The sequence below is a fragment of the Hordeum vulgare genome, chromosome 5H (assembly GCF_904849725.1).
Source record: "Hordeum vulgare subsp. vulgare chromosome 5H, MorexV3_pseudomolecules_assembly, whole genome shotgun sequence".
Taxonomy (NCBI): Eukaryota; Viridiplantae; Streptophyta; class Magnoliopsida; order Poales; family Poaceae; genus Hordeum; species Hordeum vulgare.
The window spans coordinates 584,189,080-584,207,723 of NC_058522.1; the positions used below are offsets into that span (position 1 = coordinate 584,189,080).

At 46.9% G+C, this 18,644-nt stretch overlaps 1 protein-coding gene across 1 annotated transcript; it reads right to left on the reverse strand.

Moving 5' to 3' along the window:
• Positions 1-7,316: 7,316 nt before the first annotated feature.
• Positions 7,317-8,885, reverse strand: LOC123397457 (AAA-ATPase At3g50940-like). The gene has a single exon (XM_045091985.1). It carries the CDS (start codon positions 8,847-8,849, stop codon positions 7,317-7,319), a length of 1,533 nt encoding a protein of 510 aa, XP_044947920.1. The 5' UTR covers positions 8,850-8,885.
• Positions 8,886-18,644: the final 9,759 nt, after the last annotated feature.

Genomic DNA, 18,644 nt, shown 5'->3' on the forward strand with positions numbered 1-18,644 from the left:
GGTATGGATATTAATCTCATTTAAAAATTTCTGAAGTTACCAAACCATTAAAGCTCACTTGAGACATTTACAAACATCACACTGTTTTTCATCACTATATAGCTATTTAAAAGATGCAGGTGCTTTCTACAGTATGACAAGTCACAAGAGACAATCAAATAGTGTATCATACCTCGGCGATGATCCACATATGACATATCCAGTGCCTCCTTATACATGTCTTTGATGAAAAAAATGTTCTTTGACGAAGCATTAGAACCATCTTCGAAGCCCTATAGATAACACGAATAATGAAGTTAAATGTCATATACTACGAGAGAAAACCGTTGAGCAGAAGATTCATTGTATTTCTTGCTACCATCTGGAAATCCACAAAGCTTTATTTCTGTCAACTTTGATCCTCGAGATGTAAGTTCAATTTTTCTACAAAGAAGGAACCATATAAATGTGTTTGAGATGGTGCTTTTCCAATATCAGTACAAAACCATAAAAGCGGCCATCGATTTAATTAAACAGACTAGTTCATAAAGAATTCGTCATAACTTAGGGGCTAATCCTGCTTTAGTAGACACCATCCATTCTTCTAATTTCCCTAAATCAAATAGTAACATCATGGCTCCTAATTTTCGAATTCCAAATGAAAACTCCCTTCACAGTGAATATAATTTTCCCCATCGAAAGCAAGGAAGGGAAGAAATTTCAGAATGCATACAAGCGCACAGGATTCTAAGGAGCAAAGCAATCTTTACCAGAACCAGAAGACGAGAATCCCGGTCTGCTCCGCCAGTCTTCCTCTGTCGCTGCCGTCGTGGCATTGGCGGCGATGGCGTTGTCGCGATTGGCGGCTGAATTTTCGCATGGGCGATGGGCATCCACGATGGAAAAAAAGAGATATGGGCGTTGTATACGCTGGGGACTTCAGCAGCGATGGTCATGCTGTCCACACGCTGGGCCAGGCCCATTATCTTAGCGCGGATGATGTTGTGTGTTGCAAAGAAGAAAATAGGACGGGTGTGCTCGTGTGATCGTCGTCTCGATTATGCATGCCTTCGTGGGGCGGCCACACGCGATCTGACCTACGTACCTGGCCGGGGGAGGGCCGGGGCGGCCGCCCCCCCCCCCCCCCCCCCCCCCTCAGGGCCGGCCCTGTCTGAGACTAAAGAGTAAGGGCCTTTAGTCTCCATCTTTTAGTTCCAGTTAATGATCGGGGACTAAAAACCGTTGCCAAAAGAGACTAAAGCTCCGTTTTCAAGTAATGGGTACTCGTAGTCGTAGCAATGGTACTAATAGTGCCTAGAAAAAAACGTATTGCTAGAAGACTGCACCCGCTCATCGGTCGCTGGAATGGGGCCAGAGGACAGACTTGAGTGAGGGGCCACCACCGAGGCGACCGCGAAGGCGACCTTGGAGGGGTCCTCCAGGCGACGCCGGGGACTCGCCGCCGGCGGGATAACCGTTTCTGGGCCCTCAGATGGTGATGACTCGATCGACGAAGATGGCAGCGCTGTGGGTAGTCTTATGCACATTCTTATTCAAGAGGATATGGAGAGTTAAGTGGTACCGCATCTGCGACAGTTTGTATGACTGGGTCTATGTGCAAGTGGCTGTCACCTGGGCTTCTTGGACAAGAAAAAAAAATGCGTAGAAGCTGATAATCATAGCTATCTTGCTCTGGTTCTCTGTTTGCTATCATGCAGGGTGAGGGGACTGTGACTTTACCATGTAATCAATGTATTTATAGTATCATACTACTCCCTCCGTTCAGAAATACTTGTCCTTAAAATGCATATAATGGATGTATCTACAATTAAAATAAGTCTAGATACATTCATCTCTAGGACAAATATTTCCGGACGGAGGCAGTACAATTTTCTGACAGATATCTATTTGAGGATCATGCCGTCGAATAAGGCTTGGGTATGTAAACTTGATGTGTAATGAATAATGGCAGGGGTAGCATCAGATCCCCTGTTTCGGGTGTGTGTGTCAATGTGTGAAGTTAACCGGTGGCCAAAGTTTGTAACAGGTGCCGGTGTGCGTGCCAAAGTTATACAGGTGCTGTATAAGGTGAACAGCCACAGGTGCCCACACAAACCAAAGCTCGGCGCTGCACTTTACTGGGCGCAAACACGGTTTCTTCCATAGAGAAACAATGCACGGGGTTCAGAGTTTTTCAGACAAACTAGTTTTGCCACATCTTGTTCTCAAGCTCTGAATGCAGCCAATCATGTCTGTTCAGATCGGGCCAGGATTTCTGGAAGAAAGATTTTAGTCTGCGCAAGGTTTAGGATCTTATTGTGTTGATTCATTCTCTCGACGCAGTATACTAGGCGCCGAGTTGACCTCTTCACTAGACAAACATTGTACAGTTTTCAGACTTCTTCAGACCAACTACTTTGTCGTATCTCCAAATCCAAGTCCAATCCAGCGTTCTGTTCAGGTAAGACTAGGATTTCTGCGAGACAGAATTTAGCATAAGAAAGAGTGTCGAACCTAAGGTAAATTGAGGAAATATATATATATATATTTTGTCGATTATTTCACTCGATGCAATATACTGGGTGCTGACAAGAAGAAACATTGTACAAACTCACAATGTCAGAATTTAGTTTGTGCGAATTTAGTATGCTTAATTTCTTCACACAATTCCAGATGAATTGCGATTCGGGTGAAAAGGAATCCGAACGAACATGCTGGACACAAGATAAACCGGCCCTCGACGATCTGCAGGTGTATTTGGTCTGTTTTCTTCAACCTGTGTTTGCTTGTGGCCTGCTACTATCCGGTTGTATTTTACCATCTCATTTGCTGCTACTTTCATAGTCAAGGGTGTCCAGTTTTTCGGTGAATAAGAGTTTATAGCCAGTAAATTAAAATTACGATAACTGTCCACTTAAATCATTACGTATACATGTCACCCCTCAACCATACATTTGTTGTTCTGCGGCTCTTTTTTTTTGCTTAAAGAAAAAAAAGAAATGTTTTGCCTAATTGCTATTATTTTTGAACAATCAGGGGGAGTCCCACCTGAATATATTACTCAAATGCCGAGGGCAGGTTACATCATAGGTTACAACGAGAGGAGAGGTATAGACGCCAAGACATGGCAGCCTCCCTACGAATTGGGTCCTTGAATCTTAAGACCCAAAACGTAAAGTCCGAAATGATGTTCTGAAGAGTAACTAGGGATGTGTGTAGCTCGTTTTGAAAGACCTCGGCGTTCCTGGAGTCCCACAGCTTCCACATGATGGCGAGGGCAACGGTAGGCCAAATGTCGATGTCGAGGCCGGCCGGTGTCGTAGTCTCCCAAAGATGGTCGATGGAGTGAGGGGGCTGTAGCCCTAAGAGTGCCCATACCTGAACTGCGTATGGGCAAAGGATGGAGATGTGTAATGCGTCCTCATGAGTGAGAGCGCACCGCGGACAATCCGAATGAAAGGTAATGGTCTTATGATGTAAGTTCACCATCGTGCTCAACATGTCATGACAGAGAAGCCAGCCGAAGATCTTAACCTTTATACATGCCTTTGAGCTCCAGATGTACCCAGTGTTGAGATCTATCTCGTGGTCGGAGGAAAGCAACGAGTGGACGCACCTTGAGAGGAACCTGTCGTCGGGCGCATCTTTCGTGGCAACATCCTATAGCAAAGACAAAACAGAAGCAAGCTCTATAGAAGCAACATCGGTTAGGCGGTTCCACAGAGTAGGGAATAAATCGTTATGCCTGAATTATGATAGCAGGAAAGAGGGTGATGTGGAGTGGGAGAACAAATGTGGGTAGGTGTCTGCCAGCGGAGTTCGAGTAAGCCAAGTGTCAAGCCAGAAGAAGGTGAAGGTGTCTAATTGCCATTATACTCTTATTTCCCGACTTTCGCCCACTTGATGATGGATGCACCCACCTAAACCTCCATTGTTTTCCATTCATAAAAGCATTATTATTCATTGTGTAAAATGTCATCTCCCGTTCAATATGTATTTTCCTTTTAACTTTGGATCACTATATAATAATAAATCAACATGATCACCTGATCATATGAGAGACTAAGAGCATCTCCAACAACATTTAGATGTCTATATTGTTGGGTAACGTCGCATGGGAAACAAAAATTTTCCTACGCGCACGAAGACCTATCATGGTGATGTCCATCTACGAGAGGGGATGAGTGATCTACATACCCTTGTTGACCGTACAGCAGAAGCGTTAGAGAACGCGGTTGATGTAGTGGAACGTCCTCACGTCCCTCGATCCGCCCCGCGAACAATCCCGCGATCAGTCCCACGATCTAGTACCGAACGGACGGCACCTCCGCGTTCAGCACACGTACAGCTCGACGATGATCTCGGCCTTCTTGATCCAACAAGAGAGACGGAGAGGTAGAAGAGTTCTCCGGCAGCGTGACGGCGCTCCGGAGGTTGGTGATGACCTTGTCTCAGCAGGGCTCCGCCTGAGCTCCGCAGAAACGCGATCTAGAGGAAAAACCGTGGAGGTATGTGGTCTGGCTGCCGTGAAAAAGTCGTCTCAAATCAGCCCTAAAACCTCCGTATATATAGGTGGGAGGGAGGGGGCCTTGCCTTGGGGTCCAAGGACCCTCAAGGGGGTCGGCCGAGCCAAGGGGGAGGACTCTCCCCCCCCCCCAAACTGAGTTGGACTAGGTTTGGTGGGAGGGAGTCCTCCTCCCTTCCCACCTCCTCCTTTTTTTTTCTTTTCCTCTTGATTTTTCTTCTCTTGGCGCATAGACCACTTGTGGGCTGTCCCACCAGCCCACTAAGGGCTGGTGTGTCTCCCCCAAGGCCTATGGGCTTCCCCGGGGTGGGTTGCCCCCCCCCCCCCCCCCCCCCGGTGAACTCCCGGAACCCATTCGTCATTTCTGGTACATTCCCGGTAACTCCGAAAACCTTCCGGTAATCAAATGAGGTCATCCTATATATCAATCTTCGTTTCTGGACCATTCTGGAAACCCTCATGACGTCCGTGATCTCATCCGGGACTCCGAACAGCATTCGGTAACCAACCATGTAACTCAAATACGCATAAAACAACGTCGAACCTTAAGTGTGCAGACCCTGCGGGTTCGAGATGTATGTAGACATGACCCGAGAGACTCCTCGGTCAATATCCAATAGCGGGACCTGGATGCCCATATTGGATCCTACATATTCTACGAAGATCTTATCGTTTGAACCTCAGTGCCAAGGATTCGTATAATCCCGTATGTCATTCCCTTTGTCCTTCGGTATGTTACTTGCTCGAGATTCGATCGTCAGTATCCGCATACCTATTTCAATCTCGTTTACCGGCAAGTCTCTTTACTTGTTCCGTAATATAAGATCCCGCAACTTACACTAAGTTACATTGCTTGCAAGGCTTGTGTGTGATGTTGTATTACCGAGTGGGCCCCGAGATACCTCTCCGTCACACAGAGTGACAAATCCCAGTCTTGATCCATACTAACTCAACTAACACCCTCGGAGATACCTGTAGAGCATCTTTATAGTCATCCAGTTACGTTGCAACGTTTGATACACACAAAGTATTCCTCCGATGTCAGTGAGTTATATGATCTCATGGTCATAGGAATAAATACTTGACACGCAGAAAACAGTAGCAACAAAATGACACGATCAACATGCTACGTCTATTAGTTTGGGTCTAGTCCATCACGTGATTCTCCCATTGACGTGATCCAGTTATCAAGCAACAACACCTTGCTCATAATCAGAAGACACTGACTATCATCGATCAACTGGCTAGCCAACTAGAGGCATGCTAGGGACGGTGTTTTGTTTATGTATCCACACATGTAGATGAGTCTTCATTCAACACAATTATAGCATGGATAATAAACTATTATCTTGATACAGGAATTATAATAATAACTATACATTTATTATTGCCTCTAGGGCATAATTCCAACATATATATCTATATAGACAATAGCTTATAAAGAATCTTTGATATACACATTCAATTTTATACCAGAACGTCTATATTCTTTTTTTTTATTTGTAACTACCAGTGGTGGCCCCGTCCCTCCCCTTTCCGCCCCTAGCACAGCGGCAGCGGCGTCCCTCCCCTCCCCTCCCGATCACGACGGCAGCACCGTCCCTCCCCCTCCTCTCCCGAGCGTAACAGCGGCGGCGACTGTTGGGGTCGCGCGGCGGCGGCACCGTCCCTCCCCTCCTCTCCCGAGCGCAGTGACGGCGGTGGCTGTTGGAGTCGCGCGGCGGCGGCCCCATCCCTCCCCCTCCCTCCCCGAGCGCAGTGGCGGCGGTGGCTGCTGGAGTCACGTGGCGGTGGCCCCGTCCCCCCCCCTCCCCGAGCGCAGTGGCGACGGTGGCTGTTGGAGTCACGCGGCGGTGGCCCCGTCCCCCCCCTCCCCTCCCAAGCGTAGCGGCGATGGTGTCTGCTGGAGTTACGCGACGACGGCCCCGTCCCTACCCCTCCCCTCCCCTCCCGAGTGCTGCGACGGCGGCGTCCGTCCTCCCCTCCCCCGAGCGTGGCGGCGGCAGCGGCCATCCCCTCATCTCTACTGCTGGGGGAGAAGCTCGTGATCCATGTATCTACCATTTTATTATGAACTTTTGCTACTTAACATGTACTCCCTCCGTACCTAAATAATTATTGTTGGAAAAAACCTAGACTAGTTCTCCCAACAACAATTATTTAGGTACACACTACACTCACCGAGAGTCCGCAACACTGGTTGTCAGGGCCGGCGTTCCAGACCGCGTTGAGATGCGCGGCCACCTAATCCCAAAGTGACCACCCACAGTACTGGTTGAGATGAGCGTTGTCATCAAGAAGTTGAAGCACAGAGTTGCAACCAGAGTAGATTTGCGCATAGGAAGCTGTCACTAGACGAGAGGAAGCAGAGGTGGAATCGTGGAATAGAGGGTGGCGAGGGAGGCCTCATCGCCCTGCCGCCGGCGGCAACAAGGGAGGGCGCGGGGTGGCGTGGAGGCGGAGAGGAAAACCAAGTCATCCACTGAGTCGCCACGGAAGGACGACACAAGGGTCAGCGGCTTTCTCTTCGACCTCTTTTGTTGGTTTGTCGGTACGAGATCGTCATGCATTAACGCAGTCAAATCAAATCGAATCTTATCAAAAGTTAAACAAATCAAATTTTTCCTTCAATCTTGCAAAAGTCTCATGTAAATCAAAAAAAGAAGAGAAAATTCTTGTATTCTCATAACCATACTAGTCATAACAAATAAAATCTTACTAAAATTTAGAATATTATGGGTGTGATACATATGTCGGATATGATTGATACCGAACCACTAGAATGCGTGTGCCCTAGTTGCAATCGCATGTCCTATTTTGTCATGCCACCGTTCTTATCATTTACGTTATTAGTTTTGCTTCTCCTTGCCTGAAGGAACTCCATAAGCACCTGCAGCGCAACGTTGACATCCTCGCTCCGCAGCAGCATCTCAGACACCTCCGCCGGTGTAACCTCCACGGCCGCAAGCAGTTCCTGAATCTCCGGGAAGAGAGCGTGGTCGTCGAGGAGGTGGTAGTTCCTGGCCAGCGTCTTGAAGGCGTCCCAGCCACAGTGTCCCATGTAGACGTGCATGTCCATGCGGCCCGGCCGTAGCAGCGCCCGGTCGAGGCGGTCCTTGTAGTTGGTTGTGAAGACGATGACGCGCTCCTCGCCGGTTGTTGACCACAGGCCGTCGATGACGTTGAGCAGCCCCGACATTGTTACCGTGCGCTCCCGCCCCTGGCGGCGGTATCCTCCTGCTCCCGCGTCGTCGTACTCGTCGTCGTCCTCGTCTGAGTCGGTGTCGGTGTATACCTTGGGGGGTTTGTCTTCCCTGGTCATGGTGTCGAAGCTGCAGTCAATGTCCTCGATGACGAGGATGGACTTGTTGGCCATCTCCATGAGCAGCCTCTGCAGGCACGAGTTGTCGTGCACCCCGGAGAGGTCAAGGTCGTAGAGGTTGAACCGGAGGTAGTTGGCCATGGCGGCCACCAGGCTCGACTTGCCGGTTCCGGGCGGGCCGTAGAGGAGATACCCGCGCTTCCACGCCTTGCCTATCCGCCGGTAGTACTCCTTGCGCTTCAGGAAGCGGTCGAGGTCGGCGATCACGGCCTGCTTGATGGATGGATCCATGGCGAGCGTGTCGAACGTGGCCGGGTGGTGGTGGTTGATGCCTCTCCAGCTCGAACTCTCGTTCAGGAAGATCTTGAGCGCGCGGTCTCGAAGCCGCAGCTCCTCCGCCGTGGACATGATGAAGGGCACGTACTCGTCAAGCGCCGTCTGCGCGTGCTCTGCGTCGAAGGTGAGCTCCAGTGATTCCTGGGCCTTATTATTCTTGTTGCCGTCGTTGCCGCCGCTCTCGATGGACGTCCACTGGAACTCGACGCCTTGGAAGGTGTCGGTGGTGGAGCCCCCGTTCTCCATGGTCAGGAGCGTGCTCCAGCTGGAGCTCCCGCCGGGCTCCGTCTTGCGGGTGCGCGAGAGGCAGAGCCGGCGCATGCTCTGCGGGTCGATCTTGGTGGCCAGGTACGTGAGCGCCGCGTCGAACAGGTCGTTCTCGCTGTACCCGCCGCCGAGGCTGTTGTACACGCCGCCGACGCCGAGGCCGAGACCGAGCATGCGCCGGATGACAATGGTGTGACGCTCCTTGTCGGGGGCGCTGTAGCGGGAGCGCACGAACGCGGCGCCCCAGCGCACCGCGGCGCGCAGCTCGTCGGGGAGGAGCTCCCGTGCCATGCCGCGCGCCAGCATGGCGTACGCGCTCACCGTGGCCGCCGTGGCGAGCGCCTTCTTGTACGCGTCCATCACCGCTGCACCCTCCGGCGACGACGCCATGCTGATTGTCTTGTTTGGCAAGAAATCCATGGCTAGCTACCTACCTACCAAGGACTTGCTGTTTGTTGTTTCGAGCTGCGTTGCGTTGTGTTTCCCAGCGTTGTGAATTTATAGTACTCCATGCATGGCAGAAGAAGAAGAAGAAGCAAGTTGTAACTAGAGATTGATTGGTTGATGATTCTACCCGGACTCGATCACGTTGATGCTTCTACGTACACGGATACAATCCCGAAAATCTACGCGGATACAAACTCAACACGGAAACGGGTCTACGACAAGCACCCAGGCACATCTAATGGGCCTTTCTTGTCTTAGCTATCTGGCTCGACTGGAAGGCATTGCCATTGTGCACTGAAAAAACTCCTAGATGGCAAATTTGTGTAATAAAATGTTTTACAAGGACAGAATATCTATACAAAATTGTGATCGGCCAATGCAAAAAATTTGTTCCGTCTTGCTCTTGATCTTGCCCTTGCCGATCACGAATTCATCAATCATCATCCTCTCAATCATTCAAAAGTATGTATCCCAGTTTCAGCATACATGTTATATAGGATTGTTAAGGTGTTGAACTAATTGCCTACAAGTTTCTGATTCTATATACTATATTGTTTTTCATAATTTTAGGTCATTAGTCCTACAATGTTGCCTCTGGAGCATTTGTCTGGTGACCAATGAAGCATTTTTTACAGATAGTCACTAGAATTTTGTTCTTATTTGAGATAATGTTAGTTTCATTTTGCTATCATTTTAGTATTTATATCATAATATGACATTTTAAATCAATTATAATTAGACATCTCAAACTGAAGATGTATGGCTGAAATTTTACTCTCAATATTCCGTAAATGAAGTTAGACATATACATGTTTATATAGAGTGTGCAAACACAACCATATACATATAGTATTTGGGCAGCATGTCGTCGCGGTTTGCCAAGGGCCCTTCGAAACGTAGAGCCGGACATGCTAGCCATGCATGAGAAACTAAGTTCACAAAATTTATAAAATTTTCCATGTTTTGGAAACAAGACATATGTTGAAATAAAGTGATGATTTATTCCTGCAGGGCTCCGCCCGAGCTCCGTAGAAAACCGATCTAGAGGAAGAACTACGAAATAGAGGTTTAGGGTTGCACGTGGCAAAGTTATGTCTCAAAAACCCTAAGACCTCTAGTATATATAGGAGGAGGGGAGGAGCTAGCCTTGGGGCTCAAGGGAACTCCTAGGGCGCCGACCGAAGTGGGAGAGGAGGGACTCCAACTTCAATTCGGTTTGGGGAAGGAGGACTCCCTTCCTTCCTTCCCACCTTCCTTTTTTTTCTCCTTGATTTTATTTCCTTGGTCGAAATAGTCCACTTGGGCTGGCCTCACCATCCCACTAAGGGCTGGTGCGTCACCCATGGGCTATTAGGTTCACTCCCGGGTGGGTGGGCCCTTCCCGGTAAAAACTCGAAACCCATTTGTCACTCCTGGTACACTGCCGGTAATGCCCGAAATCTTTCTGGAGGCCAAATGAAACAATCCTATATATCAATCTTCGTTTCCGGACCATTTCAGAAACCCTGGTGACGTCTGTGATCTCATCCGGGACTCCGAACAAACCTTCGGTCACCGACACCTATAACTCAACTATACCGAAACGTCACCAAACCTTAAGTGTGCAGACCCTGCGGGTTCGAGAACTATGCAGGCATGACCCGAGACACTCCCTGGTCAATATCCAACAGCGGGACCTGGATGTCCATATTGGATCCTACATATTCTACGAAGATCTTATCGGTTGAACCTCTGTGCCAAGTATTCATATAACCCCGTATACCATTCCATATACCTATTTCAATCTCGTTACCGTCAAGTCTCTTTACTCGTTCCTAATACAAGATCCCGTGACTAACACATTAGCCACATTGCTTGCAAGGCTTATATGTGATGTTGTATTACCGAGTGGGTCCCGAGATACCTCTCCATCATAGGGAGTGACAAATCCTAGTCTTGATCCATGCTAACTCAACGGACACCTTCGGAGATACCTGTAGAGCACCTTTATAGTCACCCAGTAACGTTGCGACGTTTGATACACACAAGGTATTCCTCCGGTGTAAGTGAGTTACATGATCTCATGGTCATAGGAATGAATACTTGACACGCAGAAAACAATAGCAACAAAATGACATGATCACATGTTACGTTTATAGTTTGGTTCTTGTCCATCACATCATTCTCCCAATGATGTGATTCAGTCATCAAGTGACAGCACTTGCATATGGTCAGAAAACATTAACCATCCTTGATCAACTAGCTAGTCAATCAGAGGCTTACTAGGGACATTGTTTTGTCTATATATCCACACATGCATTTATGTTTTCATTCAATATAATTATAGCATGGATAATAAACGATTATCTTGAAACAGGAAATATAATAATAACTATTTTACCATTGCCTTTAGGGCATATTTCCAACAGTGCGATATTATCCATGTTTTACTCGACGTTTAAAAAGACGTTATTAACCGAACTTGGCTGCATTAAAAGGAAAGTGGTCGTGCTGAGGGAAATACTTACTACTCCTGTGCTGCATCACCCTTTCCTCTTCAAGGGAAGAACCAACGCAAGCCCAGCCTCTGTCAACGTATCAACTTCTGGCGATGTTGTCTGTGGGATAGGACATATCTGCACAATTCTCCTCATATTTTTCCCATAGAGTTTTTGAAGGAGACTTTCAAGATTATTAAAAGAATTTGTCAAGATGATGCATATACTCAAGAAGAGGCGTTGTACAAGGGGGAGTGTTAAGAATAGATTAGTTGCTTATTAATTAAGCTAATTAGGATTAAGTTAATTCTTAGATAGGTTACTTAGTCCTCAAGCAACCATGAACTTCCTTGACTCTCAAGACAACTATATAATAACTTGGCTCTTAAGTAACTTGAAGTTTACTTGACTCCCAAGCAACATGTGTACTTCCGTCCGAATATAAATACCCCATTGTTATCATCAATAAAGACTAATGATTCATTTTTCATTCATCTCTTTCGTTTCTTTACTTTCTATTTTCAAACAAAAAGCATAGGTTTGTGCTCTGTGTGTCTTGGAAGTCGGGATTATTTTCTCAATAGAAGGTGGCGTGAAGCATTTTGTGATTGTGTGCGATGTTATCCATGTTTTACTCGGCGTTTAAAAGATGTTATTAACCGAACTGGGCCGCATTAAAAGGAAAGTGGTCGTGATCAGGTTAAGGTCTTGATTTTAATTATAATATGTTTTACTAAATATTTAATGTTGGTGGCCAATGTTCTGTTCTGAACAAAATGATGCCTGATCAATGGTAAAGCCTGAAACGAGGATTTAGAAAATGAGGCAAAGCACAAAACATGAACTCATGATATATTAGAGATGTACTAGTGAAGACTACTCAAGAGCCAGCGTTTCTTCTATATGTAATACTAATTCGAACTAAAATCCCGACAATTATTTTGAAACCGAGGGAGTACAAGAGTAATATAATTCAGGATAGGTAGAAGACTAATCTGATTTTGCACAATAGAGAAAACCAATTAGTTAAACTGAGACTGACATGACTCTTACAAGATACTCCATATACCCGCGCTGCCATCAATACGGGCAGTTTATTCTCCTACATATATAGAGACATGACTCCAACGATGAGCACTCCCGTCCTTGCGGCCAACAGACGGCAAAGAACTGGTTGATGACAAATTACTGAATTCTAGTAGTGATCTCATGAAATTTGCTAGATGCTCGTGCACTTTTATCTAAAATTGACGGTATAGATGAGACTAAAGAAGAGACCAAAGAGGAAGCAACTTCTAATTCTTTAGCATCGAAGAAGAAAGACGTTGTGCTCAAGAATCCACAAATCAACAACGAAGGCATAGAAAAGATCTTAGTCTTGTCCAACTAGTAGGAACAGTTAAGAAAGTTCGACATCTTTTAAAATATTTAATTGTGATTCTTGTTTTCTTTGGTTAAAATGTATGTTGCATTCGATATAAAAATAATTTTCAAATTCAATTCAAAATGGATGCTGGGCGGTCAAGCGGACAAAAAAAAAGTCGGCGCATTAGACGCACGACCGGCCCAAATTTTAAACTGGGCTAACACCAAACATATGATCGACCCAAACAAACAAAAAGCGATCAAAAACGTCGTCCGTTTGGATGAACCCATAGAAATTGCTCTAATGTCTATGCGAATGTACAGTGTGAGAAACGATGCTACAAGAGAGCTTTGTGTGACCAAGTCACGGACTTGCGACCATATGCTTAGCGAGCTTTGTCTGACGAAGTCACGGACTTGCGGCTATAAAGATGGAAAGGACAATCTAGAAAATATACACAAAGCACAAAAGGTGAACTCACATAGACACAATATAGTGAAGACTAATCAAGAGCCTGCATTTCTTCTTCAGATGTAACATTACGGGAGTATCTTCCGTAATAATAAAGCGCGAAGTGCTTCTGCCGTCCGTCATGACAATTTTGCATAAAAACTTTTATGCTTTATTGAAATCAACCAGCAGTCCTCCATTAAGTGGAAAAAAATGTTCCATTTTTTCAAAACAACCCCTGTCGCATTACCTCCGTCTTCCCCACCTCACAGACCTCCTGCCCCCTTCGTATCCAGATCGAGACAGAGAGAGAAGAAGAGGGGAGGCACTGCCGCCCGCGCCGTCCTTCGTCCCCGTCGACCCCCGTCGCAACCGCAACGACGCCTCGATCCCCGGCGAGGCGGCGGTTTCCGGCGAGGTCCGGCGAAGGCATGGGTAATGGGCGCCAGGAATAGCGAGATCCAGTCCGACATGGCTGGAGCTAGCGGAGCCCATGGCTGTCGGCGAACTCCAAGGTGCGGCACTGCAGATCGGGGCGAGGGAGAGCTCGATGGCGTCCAGTAAGCCTCCCAGGACACCAACACCTTCATCGTCTAATTCTAAAATTTCAATATCGAGTGTCAACTTAAATCTTCGGAGATGCTCCGGTGGAGGGAACTTGAGCTCCAAACCGAGCAAATCAAAGTGAAGCTGGCAGTCAAGAGAGAGCGATGTGAGCCTCGTGGACCCCTAAAGCTCTGTTTTGGCGTGTACAGATTCTGCTATTCATCTCTTACAGTCCTCATCTATGCGACTCCTTTTTCCCCTTTGCAGTGAGCAAACACGCGTTGTGCTGACGAGCGCCGCGTACGTTAACCTGAAGCAAGCAGAGATCTGCAAATACACCAGGAACCTTGCTCCGGCCAACCGTGCGATTCTGTTGTCAGGCCCTGCAGATAAGCCATCTTCATCACAGCAGCTCAAGGACTTTGCTTAGTCATTCTCCCGCTGCTTGGGACCAAGTAATTTAAGCCCAAGTTTCTCTCTTGAAGAGCTCTACCAGCAGATGCTCGCCAAGGCGCTCGCGCACTATTTCAAAGCGAAAATCCTCCTGCTCGATCCTACAGATTTTCTCATAAAGTTGAGTTTCACGGAGCATATGAGTCTTTACTCATCTCTGGATACGTTATAATGCAGTGGTGTTCCTTGCAACTTCATGGCAAATACGACACCGGTGGCAGCGAGCTGGTAAGACCTTAGAATACCACATGTTCTGCTTTTGATCTTCAAATTCGCCATATTTGCGTGTTGTTTCCAATCTTTCCATTTTTGAATGTTTTGTGTGCCCGACAGCTTATTTTTCCAATCTTACGCCGAGGACCCTCAGCCGCTCTGACCTATCCAGGAGATTTATCACTAAATGGACTGATCAAGGCTTACTGCCAACACCAATGGTTGATACTTCCTCAAATGCCTGCATTTTTAGGATTCTCCTCGGCACTTTGACATGAGCGTCGATTAGGAGATGCGCCAACATTTTCTGTTTAGCTATGGATGGAGGCAAAATACTCAGCTTTGCCGTCCGTCTCAAATCCAGGGTACATAAATGGGTCCTTTAATGTTAGGCCGGATGGGCTATGCACTATTGCTCTCTCTCTCTCTCTTTTAATGTTTGTCCATGGATGATTCCAAACGACTTATTGCAATGTTGTTTTAGTGATAGTTTTTTTCAACTTTCTAAGCATATATTTTTTTACACCCGGTGCAACGCACGGGCCCTTAAGAAAGTTGGACATCTTTTAAAATATTTAATTGTGGTTTTTGTTTTCTTTGGTTAAATTGTATGTTGCATTCTATATAAAAATAATGTTCAAATTCAATTCAAATGGATGTTGGGCGGTCAAGCGGATAAAAAAAAAGTTGGCGCGTTAGGCGCACGACCGGCCCAAATCTTAAACTGGGCTAACACCAAACAGACGATCGACCCAAACAAATAAAAAGCGATCAAAAACGTTGTCCGTTTGAATAAACCCGTTGAAGTTGCTCTAATGTCTATGCGAATGTGCAGTGTAAGAAAGGATGCTAAAAAAAAGCTTTGTGTGACCAAGTCACGGACTTGCGTCCAAATGCTTGGCGAGCTTTGTCTGACCAAGTCACGGACTTACGGCTATAAAGATCGAAAGGACAATCTAGAAAATATACACAAAGCATAAAAGGTGAACTCACGTAGACAGAATATAGTGAAGACTAATCAAGAGCCTGCATTTCTTCTTCAGATGTAACATTACGGGAGTAGTACAATACAACATAGGTAGACCAATCGGATTAGTGCACACCAGAAAACATCGATTATATAGATAAGCTTAGACAGACATGACTCTTACAAGATACGTACGTACACCGTACACCTGCACTGCCATCCATACGGATACGGGTAGATTATTCTGCTATACTACTTGACATGACTGCACCGAGCGATAAGCACTCCCGTCCTTGCGATCGTCGGCAGCTGCTTACCGGTGGATCGATGCATGGCTTCACGCGTCGGTCCAGGTGACGGGGACCTCGCCGATGTCGGTGTTTAGCCCGAAAAAGTTGGACATCTTCAAGAACCGGGACCCATGGGGGCATTAGTTCCGGTTCATGAGCCCAGGGATCGGCCGGGTCCTCGTGGGCATTGGTTCCGGTTCATCTGGACCCATTTGTCCCGGTTCTAGGCACGAATCGGGACCAATGGGCCGCGCTCCTGGCCCACATCCATTGGTATCGGTTCATGCCTTGAACCGGTTTAGAAGGGGTGGCTTTAGTCCCGGTTTATGCCACGAACCGGGATAACTAATTTGCCTATATATACCCATCGCCGCGGCAGTGCACTCTGTTTTTCTGCTGGCGAGGGGAGGGCATTTGGGTGCTCTAGCTCACCTCCTATGCACATGAGGTGTTCGATGAAATGCCCGAGCCACACTAGTTAAGCTTTCTCCTCTCGAAACTCGACCTTGGAGCTCCATTTTTCCCGAGATTTGTCTAGATTTAGCGGTCCGTCACGCCCCGTCCCCGTTTTCACCGCCGTTGATCGCCCGCGTCGATCTCGTCGCTGGCACCACCGTGGTGAGCCTCTTGTTCTTATCTTCTTTCTGATTTTCTTACTTTAGATAAAGACTTGTCTGATTTTCTTACTTTAGATAGATACTTGTCTGATTTTCTTACTTTTGACACACATTATTATATATAATGCACGCAGATGAACCGGCAATGGATGTATGGTGACAGACACACCTCCGAGTACATTAAGGGCGTGCATAATTTTCTCGAAGTGGCTGAGGCAAACAAGCATAATGGTTTTATGTGTTTTCCATGCCCTAAATGTGGGAATACGAAGTCTTACTCTGACCGGAAAATCCTTCACACCCACCTGCTTTACAAGGGTTTCATGCCACACTATAATGTTTGGACGAGGCACGAAGAAATAGGGGTTATGATGGAAGACGACGAAGAAGAAGAGGACGATGACAACTATGTGCCCCCTGAATACCGTGATGCTGCAACGAGGGGAGCTGCTGAAGATCAAGAGGAACCAGACGATGTGCCCGATGATGCTGCACCGGGGGAAGCTACTCAAGATCAAGAGGAACCAGATGATGTGCCCGATGATTATGATCTTCGCCGGGTCATTGTCGATGCAAAGACGCAATGCGAAAGTCAAAAGGAGAAGCTGAAGTTTGATCGCATGTTAGACGATCACAAAAAAGGTTGTACCCCAATTGCGAAGATGGCAACACAAAGCTGGGTACCGTACTGGAATTGCTACAGTGGAAGGCATGAGAATGCTGTGCCTGACAAAGGATTTGAGAAGCTACTGAAAATATAGAAGAAGAAGCTTCCAAAGGATAACAAATTGTCCGACAGTACGTACGCAACAAAGAAGATCGTATGCCCTCTAGGATTGGAGGTGCAGAAGATAGATGCATGCCCTAATGACTGCATACTCTACCGCGGTGCGTACAAGGATTTGAACGCATGCTCGGTATGCGGTGCATTGCGGTATAAGATCAGACGAGATGACCCTGGTGATGTTGACGGCGAGCCCCACAGGAAGAGGGTTCCTGCGAAGGTGATGTGGTATGCTCCTATAATACCACGGTTGAAACGACTGTTTAGAAACAAAGAGCATGCCAAGTTGATGCGATGGCACAGTGAGGACCGTAAGAAAGACGGGAAGTTGGAGAAAAATCAAGAGAGAGTACTGGGCTGAGTTTGCACGTGACCCAAGGAACGCATGGTTTGGTTTAAGCGCGGATGGAATTAATCCTTTCGGGGAGCAGAGCAACAACCACATCACCTAGCCAGTGACTCTATGTATGTATAACCTTCCTCCTTGGATGTGCATGAACCGGAAGTTCATTATGATGCCAGTTCTCATCCAAGGCCCTAAGCAACCCGGCAACGACATTGATGTGTACCTAAGGCCATTAGTTGAAGAACTTTTACAGTTGTGGAATGGAAACGGTGTACGTGTGTGGGATGAGCACAGACAGGAGGAATTTGGCCTGCACACGTTGCTGTTTGTAACCATCAATGATTGGCCCGCTCTCAGTAACCTTTCAGGACAAACAAACAAGGGATACCACGCATGCACGCACTGTTTAGCTGACACCGAAATTATATACCTGGATAAAGGCAGGAAGAATGTGTACCTGGGCCATCATCGATTTCTTCCGACCAACCATCAATGTCGAAAGAAAGGCAAGCATTTCAAAGGCGAGGCAGATCATCGGAAGAAGCCCGCCATGCGTACCAATGATCACATACTTGCTATGGTCAATGATTTAAAAGTAATCTTCGGAAAGGGTCCCGACGGACTATCTGTTCCGAGTAACGTTGCGGGACACACACCCATGTGGAAGAAGAAATCTATATTTTGGGACCTACCCTACTGGAAAGACCTAGAGGTCCGCTCTTCGATCGACGTGATGCACGTCACGAAGAACCTTTGCGTGAACCTGCTAGGCTTCTTGGGCGTGTATGGGAAGACAAAAGATACAACTGAGGCACGGGAGGACCTGCAATGTTTGCATGAAAAAGACGGCATGGCTCCAAAGCAGTATGAAGGTCCTGCCAGCTACGCTCTTACCAAAGAAGAGAAGGAAATCTTCTTTGAATGTCTGCTTAGTATGAAGGTCCCGACTGGCTTCTCGTCGAATATAAAGGGAATAATAAATATGGCAGAGAAAAATTTCCAAAACCTAAAGTCTCATGACTGCCACATGATTATGACGCAACTGCTTCCGGTTGCATTGAGGGGGCTTCTACCGGAAAACATCTCATTAGCCATTGTGAAGCTATGTGCATTCTTCAATGCAATCTCTCAGAAGGTGATCGATGCAGAAATCATACCAAGGCTAAGGAGTGATGTGGTGCAATGTCTTGTCAGTTTCGAGCTGGTGTTCCCACCATCCTTCTTCAATATCATGACACACGTCCTAGTTCATCTAGTTG

Coding starts and splice junctions, on each gene's coding strand:
- LOC123397457 (XM_045091985.1), bottom strand. CDS start 8,849: ATGGATTTCTTGCCAAACAAGACAATCAGCATGGCGTCGTCGCCGGAG.